This window comes from Spea bombifrons, chromosome 9 (genome assembly GCF_027358695.1).
Source record: "Spea bombifrons isolate aSpeBom1 chromosome 9, aSpeBom1.2.pri, whole genome shotgun sequence".
Lineage (NCBI taxonomy): Eukaryota > Metazoa > Chordata > Amphibia > Anura > Pelobatidae > Spea > Spea bombifrons.
The window spans coordinates 30,549,098-30,559,162 of NC_071095.1; the positions used below are offsets into that span (position 1 = coordinate 30,549,098).

The 10,065-nt window shown below is 42.0% G+C and overlaps 1 protein-coding gene across 1 annotated transcript; it reads left to right on the forward strand.

Annotated features, from left to right (window-relative positions):
• Positions 1–248: 248 nt before the first annotated feature.
• Positions 249–6,136, forward strand: ACTC1 (actin alpha cardiac muscle 1). The gene is made up of 7 exons (XM_053474486.1): positions 249–392; positions 1,847–1,991; positions 2,658–2,982; positions 3,972–4,133; positions 4,555–4,746; positions 5,150–5,331; positions 5,779–6,136. Exons 2-7 carry the CDS (start codon positions 1,863–1,865, stop codon positions 5,920–5,922), a joined length of 1,134 nt encoding a protein of 377 aa, XP_053330461.1. The 5' UTR covers positions 249–392; positions 1,847–1,862; the 3' UTR covers positions 5,923–6,136.
• Positions 6,137–10,065: the final 3,929 nt, after the last annotated feature.

A 10,065-nucleotide genomic window follows, 5' to 3' on the forward strand; every position in this document is an offset into this window, starting at 1 on the left:
GTCCTGCACCTGTCTGATCCTTCAGCGGTCCTTGTTTCTCTACAAACTATTTCTTTCATTGTGATTTTTTTTTTGTCGCCCAGCATTGCAGACATGCTTTTTTTTGGGAATCCCTATTTGGCGATGCCTCGTAGTGTTCTCCCCACCTCCATACCTTCCATACATGGGCTAAGGGGTCCATGGACCATCCCCTCCCCCTTCACCTACTCCATTAATGGCTTCTTTGCTCCTCAATGGCCCAGAAGCTACCAAATAAGGGCAGACCGCCTGCCTTTCACCGTGGAGCTCCCACTGACTCCACTTCTCTAGGCAGGGTATAAATTGACAGCTCAGTCACCAGCCAAGCACCCAGCCAATTCAATCACAGCAGCCAGCTCTTGTGCGCTGACCAGGTAAGTACCCGCAGGAACCTGTAGGTGGCTTTTTGGTGCTTTTCAGCCTATTGGATCTGCGTATTCACATTTTTTGGGACAAAGTCAAAGGCTTTTTCTTTTTCATTTATTGTTCGACTCCATTGGAATTAGCGAAGTCTTATAACTTTTTTCCAGATCTTCCTTAGGCACCAGGAGCTTCAGCCACTGAAATATTGTTTATGTGGTCTATGTTCATGCAGTTGGAGGTCTCCAGATAGATGGGAAGGGATAGATTGTTTTGGTATTTTGTTCCAGGATACGTTGCCTGCTTCGTATATTTGGGAGATACTTTATTTTACAATAGTAGAAGCATTTCAGGAAGAGTGTAAAAAATAGACGTGCCCAAAGCTGTGTCTAAAACAGCAGGCATATGCAAAAGAGAGAACCCATGGGTAGGGAATCCAAAAGTGACATAACTTGTATCCTTATCTGCATGTCTCTGCCCAGGTTGTTTTTAGACATGTCCATATAGTACATAGGTAAGAGATGGGCTGTCATGGTCACGTTTATGAAGGACACGTGATTGACCCAACGTTTTCTCACCCGTGTGATAACCGAGCTTTGCGTATCCCAGGGTGATAGCTACAGAGCTTTCAGAAACATGGTTCTTCACATGGCAGGGTAGGCTTAAGCGCAGTCTGCTGGGATATGTGAGCAGATATGGGCTTAAGAAACGGATCATATGAAACTTGTTTTGCAAGCATGTGTTTCAAGGGGTGGGGGGTGATAGACAGTCTGGGGCTGACAGCTGCTCAGGACACGTGAGATCCTAGGGTGATAGCATTGAGGGAGGGCAACACGAAAGCCACCTTTTAACCATTTAGCAGCGTCTTATTATGTAGCACAATTCCCAAAGGAAAAGTTTAACAAGTTTCTACTTGTTTTATAATAGTATTTTGTCTTTGGAAGTTAACAATTCATTTATATTATCGGCTCCTTACTTAACAAGTAACGTATTGTCTGTCCATGCGCCATTAGAGAGAGTTTAGGGACCTAAAATCGTTAAATCAGATTTATTGAACCTTCTATTCTGGGGTTTGTATTGTTTCTGTGAATAGCAAGAAATAATCTATTTTTCTATTAGTGCTATATAAGTGTATATTAGTGTGTGTGTGTGTATATATATATATATATATGTATGTTTTTCCAAGTACAGAATATATTTCAGTCTAAAACATCTTCTGTAAAACTGCTTATTTATATAAGTTTAAGTTTTTTTGACATAATACGAACTCTTTATAAGAGATACATGGATTTAGCTCAATTTAATTTTAAGATCTGGTAACTCTCACCAATTGTTATTATACAAACTCATTCAGTAAAATCCTTAATTACTGTTCTTGTCTTAATTAAAGACCAGTTTAAGGAAGGCAGGATATGGCGAAGCTATGAATGTGCGAACAGGACTCATAATCTGTACATGTTTTTTGCAGAACCTAACCCGCCAACATGTGTGACGATGAGGAGACTACCGCCCTTGTGTGCGACAACGGATCAGGGCTGGTGAAGGCTGGGTTCGCTGGGGATGATGCCCCACGTGCTGTGTTCCCCTCCATCGTTGGTCGCCCTCGTCACCAGGTATGTACTGTTTTGCACTCAGTAGTATCTTAATATTAAATGGTGGGAGAAAATTGCAAACCACTAAATGGTTAAATATTTCAGAGCATGTCCTCTTGCTCCACTCTATAAAGACAGAGGTGTATGAACGAGGTCCAGTGATAAAAAGAGTGTTATTAATAGGGGAGCCTGTCCTTAGACTTGTCATATTCTACTCCTGTATCTAATCTGGGTGAATTTGTCCTTGTTATGCTGTCAACGTTGGCAGCCCCTGAATGGTTTTGCCATAGCTGAAATTCTAGCAGAAGCGTTATTAAAGTCCCGACACTCATGAGGGGAAGCTGAGCATATTAAAATTAAGCTTTGCCAACAGCCCATTAGTATTACTTACTGCTGAATGCTGCCAAATCCCCCTCTGGGAATGTGCTGGACCCAGGCGCACTAGGGTCAAAACAAGAAAAGCCTGTACTCTATCTAGGGCCAGCTGGTTTCGGTGCCAAGTGACTCACGGCTTCGTGTCACCTTGAGCTCTGTGTGACTATGTTCGAGCCAGGGCGTTATAGACTCTAAGCACAGACGTGGGAAGAGGTTTTAATAAGAAACTAATAATAATTTAGCTTCTGTGGGCTCTGATGATTTCTGCTTGTTGCTGCTCATGTAACAGCACTTCTACCTTCTTTATTTTAGGGTGTCATGGTGGGTATGGGTCAGAAAGACTCATATGTAGGTGATGAGGCTCAGAGCAAGAGAGGTATCTTGACCCTGAAATACCCCATTGAACATGGTATCATCACCAACTGGGATGATATGGAGAAGATCTGGCACCACACCTTCTACAATGAGCTGCGTGTGGCCCCTGAAGAGCACCCCACCCTGCTCACTGAGGCCCCTCTTAACCCCAAGGCCAATCGTGAAAAGATGACCCAAATCATGTTTGAAACCTTCAACGTCCCAGCCATGTATGTTGCCATCCAAGCCGTGCTGTCTCTGTACGCTTCTGGTCGTACCACAGGTGAGAACACACCTTACCACAGCTTGTACTTTTCATACCACGTTTTCAGCACCAAAACATTACATGGCACCTTGACAGAAAAGTAAATTATTTATCGGCAGGTTAACCATCTTCCACCATACCCGTCTTAAAATGTACAGTCCTCATAAAGGCAAAGTCCTTGTGAATTCTACTCTACTGCATTCTCCTCTGGGGCTTAAGAGATAAAATGAATTCATTGGTTTTATTTTCTTATACATGAGATTCCCGAGATGAAAAAAAAGAAAGCGTTAAAAATTCCTAGCAAATTTACTTTTTATTCCTAACCAACCCCCTTTAATACATCAAAGTCACATTATTTTATCACAAGTTCAAGCAGAATGCATGGAAGCCTTAATCTTCTTACATTGGTGACACAGGCATCTCCTCTCTGAATCCAGCCTATTTAGCGTTACAGAAATACTGGCTTATATTTACCAGAATAGCACTTCTCAGAGGAGGGGGTGAGAGACATGACCCTGCTTTGCCTTCTAGAGAGCAGAGGGGCAGAAACATCTGTCTGTTATATAAATAGAGAGACGTGCCACCGAGTGCTCTGCATATTCTTCCCCTACAAATCCTTCAATCGAGTGCTCGGATAAGAATGAAGAAAGTAGCTGCAAGTGTAATAATCTGTCTTGCACAAGAAGGCTGGAGGCTGCTGTCACTCGTTGCCAGATCCTGTGGGTTATTTCTGCACATGGTGACATGGTCTCCTTCCCTGCAGGACAACGAAGCTCTGCTTCTTCTTTTTTTTTTTTTTTTTTTACATACATTAGATTTTTTTGAAAATTGTAGCTTTTTTAATAAAACCCAAGGGATGAAAGAGCAGTCCATGACAAAGTAAATGTGAAGTCTTTTGGTGATAGGTCAAGCAAAACTGTTTAATAGCCATGAAGCTATTAAGACACAGCAAATACATCACTGTGGTCTGACCAGGAACATCTTCTCATTCTTCTTCTGCTCATCAGGTATCGTTCTGGACTCCGGTGATGGTGTCACCCACAATGTCCCCATCTATGAAGGGTATGCTCTGCCCCACGCCATCATGCGTCTGGACCTGGCTGGTAGAGACCTCACTGATTACCTCATGAAGATCCTGACTGAGCGTGGCTACTCCTTTGTGACCACAGGCAAGTTTCCAGTACATTTGGGGTTTCTAGAAATTCACCATAGGGCCAGTCCACAACAATAGAACAGAAAAAAATCATTTAATTTTCTATAATCAAAGCGCAGGAAGAAACTATGCCTATTGCAAGATATTGCATCCATAGTATAGACTTTTTCCCAGTGTCATACGTAGTGCTGAGTCAAAGAAAACAACATCTTTCAGAGATTTGTAATCTAGTGCAATGCTTGTAGCCTACGGGAAATGTCGACTTATAATTAGAGATTCTCATTCCACAGAGAGAAAAAACAGATAGGGTCCAATCAAGCTGTAATTGGCTGTAGATAATGGAGAATATAAAAAGTCTAGAGAAGTTCTAGAGAATTCAATTAAACTGTAATAATTTAAGTCTTTTGTTTAATATTGATATTTATCTCTCAATACAGCTGAGCGTGAAATTGTCCGTGACATCAAGGAAAAGCTGTGCTATGTAGCTTTGGACTTTGAAAATGAAATGGCAACTGCTGCTTCCTCCTCTTCCCTGGAGAAGAGCTACGAGTTGCCCGACGGTCAGGTCATCACTATTGGAAATGAACGTTTCCGTTGCCCTGAGACCCTCTTCCAGCCTTCTTTCATTGGTGAGAAACAGTTTTGTTTATGCCCTACGTGTTCACCAGTAACAATGTTACACTCACTCATGTTGTATCTGATCTCACACTTCTACACTTTCCAAAACATAAGCAGACATATCTTTGACAGGGAATTATAAAATCCAGTCTAGTTAAGTGTAGATTTATTTTCAAGAGAGTTAATGGACTCTCATACCACCCCCTTGTGCCAACACAAACTGCGGCTCCAACAAAAAAACCTCTTTATCACTTTAAGACCCTGACACCTGTTCCGGATGACATATTTTGCAAGCAGTTGGCGCCATTTGGCACAATGTGTCCAAAGCAGTCTTAGACAACAACACCTGTTCCGCAGTCACTCAGAGTAAGGGAATCTGCTAATGTACTTTGAATTACTTTCTACCAACACCAGGTATGGAATCTGCTGGTATCCATGAGACCACCTACAACAGCATCATGAAGTGCGACATTGACATCCGTAAGGACCTGTACGCCAACAATGTCCTCTCTGGTGGTACCACCATGTACCCAGGTATTGCTGACAGAATGCAGAAGGAGATCACAGCCCTGGCTCCCAGCACAATGAAGATCAAGGTGAGTTATCTACTTTCACAAAACAAATTAAGATCTCATCATTTTTACAAGCGGTATAAAGTTAAGAGGACATTATAGAATGCAGGCTCAAGGCAATGGAAGAATTTTCAATGTATCAGTAGACACAAATTTCTGACAAAGTATAAAAGACAACACCTCCAGAACGACATTCTTCAGAATTTCAGTTAAAAGCAAGAATGTAGCACTGCAAGTCTCATTCATAGATAAAAACACACTTAAACTAACCGGAAACGAAGCCACACAAGCATAATGGAGAAATTTCTGTGAAAAAAATAAGATATTGACAAAGTATCAAAAGGATTGTGATATTTATTCTAAGATTACCGAAGGTCCTTCGCACAGTTGTTTACTGAACAGAATTTGATTTTTAGTGATGTGATATACGACTTCTGCTAATTCTCCTTTTCTCTTTTTTTTCCTTTTTAGATTATTGCTCCACCTGAGCGTAAATACTCTGTCTGGATCGGAGGTTCCATTCTGGCTTCTCTGTCCACCTTCCAGCAGATGTGGATCAGCAAGCAAGAGTATGATGAGGCTGGACCCTCCATTGTGCACAGGAAGTGCTTCTAAAGAACCAACCCATCACTCCATGCAACTTGTACAGAATACTTCCGACTCAAAAGGAGCAAGACATGTGCAGCCGCTGTACAGTTTGTTTACACTCCATCATATTTATTACTTTATAAATAAAACACATGAGGTTATAAGTCCATCAGAGTTCGCCTGTCTTCTTTGCTTTTCCAGGATGTTTTTTTCCTGCCAATAAAAAGGATCCATCTGCTCATTCTTGGCTTGTCTGTTGTGTGTAAAGTTTTCATAAAAAGGAGAAAAAAACCCAAGAAATGATTAATAGATTTAGAGCTCATGGGACATTAAGACATGTGATAAGAAGTTGGCAAATTTGTTTCCGAACAAACACCTATACATGGTGAATATAAAATCCATTTGTTTCTGTCCGAAGGTGCCCAGTTAAATGCTTGTGGAATATTAAAAACCATAAACCATGAGTTCTACCTTAAAACACAACTCTCATAAAAGGGGGTCTATCGCCAAGGTCGGACTGGGACAGAAAAGCGTCCCTGGCACTTTATGTTAGACACAGTCCCTAAATTACGCACAGTATATACTGCTTTTAGCCAGATATGTGCCGCCATATGCTATGCTCTTTCACTTAACAAATACAGCAAGGGAAGCACACCATTGGCAGGTCCTATCGAATTTTACGCAGCTGGATTGCTTACCATAGAACCGAACCAGTGGGACTGCGCTGCCTTTTAACCCACTGACACTCTCATGCAACTTAAAGCCCCCTCTCTCCCTTCTCTATCCCAACCCTTCCAAAGGCTACATCAAACAATCAACACAAATCAGGAACTTAACAAAAAAGGGGAGAGACAACCAGATGAGGGATTCTCCCATGGTACACAAAAAATGTGCATTTTTACTTAGATACACGGCAACAGTAAAAAGGAACCAACTGTCCCTTTGGAATCACCTTTTACTACATCCACTGGAAGTCTCTTACATGTATCTACTACTCTTTCCATAAAGCAGAATCTTCTCACATTACTGTCCTCAGTTGTCAGCCGTCTAACTTTAAATTATGCCCTCTAGTGCTGGCTATCCTCTTTTCCTCTTTTTTTTTTTAAACTGCTTCTATTCTGGACTTTGTAAAATCCCTTTACATATTTTAATGCTTCCATAATGTCTCCCTTTATAGCTCTATGGTGTACATTTTAAGGTTTCTAAATATTTCCTGGAATGCTTTGTTGTTAAGACCCTGTACCATTTTAGTTACTCTTTAAATTCTCTCTAAATGATTTATGTCTTTCTGAAGCTATGATCTCCAGAGCTGGACACATTCTACACAAGGTCTGACCAGAGATCTGTAAAATAGTGTTAGTACAATTGTTCTCCTTTCTTTTGATGTGGATTATTTTACACTCTGTGCGTATAATACGTTATTAAATCATATACATTGTATACGTAAGCAATATATAACTTGGGCTCATTTAGTATATAGAGCGGTAAAATGTAGGGTTTCGAAAAAGTGACCTGCTTTAAAGAAACAAAAGAGCAGACATTTACAGCAGTAGCGTACCTATCGGGAGGCGGGGGTCCGTCCCAGGGATGGACAGTAATGTCTGCCGCAGGCTTGGTTGGGGAGATCAAGGATCTCCCTCTAACTGGCTTAAAGACAATCAAGGGAGCGGGAGCTCTGTTAATGCGGACCTCCAATCCTGTTCCCGTGCGATGTGCGCGGCAACTGATGCTGTGCGTCGGGGGTTGAGGTCATATCCCGGCGCACAACACTGAAGCCGCCCCCCACCGCCTTCCGCACTCACTGCACCGGAAGGAAAGGACACAGAAGAAGGAGACCCAAGAGGAAGAATGAAGAGGAGAAGGAAAAGTGACAGAGAAAAGGTAGGAAAACATTCAGTGAGAGTGGATTAGTAAGTGTGTGAGGGTGATGGGTGTTATGCTGTAGTTTATGCTGAATGTTTGTGAAAGCGTGTGTGTGATAGCATGGATGTGTAAGTGGGGGGGTAGCATGGCATAGGGAGGATGTAGTCACATTCCTATCATCCCCAGGTTCCAGCATGTACTGGCTGCCTGGGCATGATAGGAGTGTGATTGCTGTTAATTATATATATATATATATATTAAATATTGTTTTTTTTTTTGTCTAATTTTGGTTTGTTGCTTACTTTTAATACAAGTGGTTTTTTTTGTTTTCGAAGGTGGGGGGTCATTTTTGGTTTCGGCCAAGTGACTGCTGAATTTTCAGTTTCAGTCCAGAATTTTCATTTCGGTGCATCCCTGCTATATACTAAGCCAGACACTGAAGTGGTAGGCCTACACCACATCAATGTTTGGCTTTGTATATAGTGATAGGTGTTATGCTGTACCACTGTCAGTGCGTGCCTCAGTATATAATAACAGTTATCCTGTACCACTGTCAATGTTTGCCTCAGTATATAATGATAGCAGGTATGCTGAACCACCATCAATGTCTGCCTCAGTATATAGTGATAGGTGTTATGCTGTACCACCGTCAATGTCTGCCTTAGTATATAATAACAGCTATGATGTACCCCTGTCAATGTTTGCCTAACAATAGAAGCTATGCAGTTTTAAAGTGTGTGTGTGTGTGTGTGTGTGTGTGTGTGTGGGGTGCCACATACAGGATTCGCCCCAGGTGCCAAATACTCTAGGTACGCCCCTGATTTACAGCAAAGTGAAAGGAGAAAAATCAAGATGATAGAAGTCTAGTTGACTTCCTCAAATAATAAGTTAGTTTGTTTTTATAGATAAAAGTTATTAAAGGGTTTTTTCTGTTTTTGTCATATTTATATTGTCAGTAGGGTACATGACAATAGGTTCTGAGTAGGTTTTTGTTACTTGAAGCAGAAGGACTGGGAAAGATAGATAAAGTCTTTCATGGGTGTCTCTTAGTTCCTCTTTTTCCAGTGTGATTTACTGCAAGATATGATCTGCTGCTGGTGTGGCAGATAAGGTAAATATGGGGTACTGTTGTCCAGAAGCCCAACTGGGGCATTTGTGTCAGATGGCCAGTTTGGGCCTGGTCACATGTGATGCAATAAGGAGCCATGTTCTGATCTGTATACTTGAGAACTCTCTTGTGGAATATGGGTAAGAGGGCCCTCTGGTGGGCTGTCCTGCTGATGTCGCCAGGATCATGTTGGTAGGACCATCCACTGACATTGGCTGGACACACGCCATTTTTTTCACAATAATCTAGGGCAAGACCAAGGTTTGGGTATTTACAGCAGACTAAATGGGGGCGAATTGCTCTTATCTGCCATCAAATTCTATATTTCTATGTAACCTTCATCAAAACAACTGGCTGGCCTTCTGTTCTGTTTGCAGCAAAGTATTTAAGCTAATGCATATGAATTAAGAGGATATTACAATTGCCCCTTGATATGATGCTCTGTGAAGGTCTTTTGTGAGCTGCTGATTCACATCTGCCATGTTACCAGTGACCCATTGTTGCATTCAGAACTGTACAAACATTTTTCTCTGTCGAAAAAGTCCATGTACTCTATCTGTAGGGGCCAGAAATGGGGACGGAGAAAACCAAATGTTGAATCCAACATGAAAAAGAGAATCATTAGCTTGTTTTTGTTTGACAGATATATGTTAAAGTGAAATAATAATAGATTTGTATCTGTAACTTGATACAAAAATGAGAGTTCGGATACCTTGGAAGAATAGGGACAGGTCTAGCCCTGATGTGAGGGGTGAAAAGTGAGAGGCGATAGATGTGATAGAGTGAGGTGTGAGGGGAGTGATCAGGCCCGGACTGGCCATCGGGCACACCGGGCATTTGCCCGGTGGGCCGGGCCACGGCAGGGCCGCATTGACTTAGGGGCTGATGGAGCTGCAGCTCCAGGCCCCTACCCTACCTACGGCCGCATTAACGCAGGGCATAAGGGGCACCTGCCCCTTAAGGCCGCCGCAACTGCGACCGGGTAGGCCACTCTAAGGGGCCAGGAAGTCCCCACCAAGGCCGGCCTTACAGGTCTGCGGCCGCACAGGGTTTAAATTAAAACATCGGGGGTTTTTTTAACTTTATTTAACATCCTCCATGTTAAATAAAGTTTTTTTTAACTTTATTTAACATGGAGGATGTTAAATAAAGTTGAAAAAAAAAACCCCGATGTTTTAATTTAAACCCTGTGCGGCCGC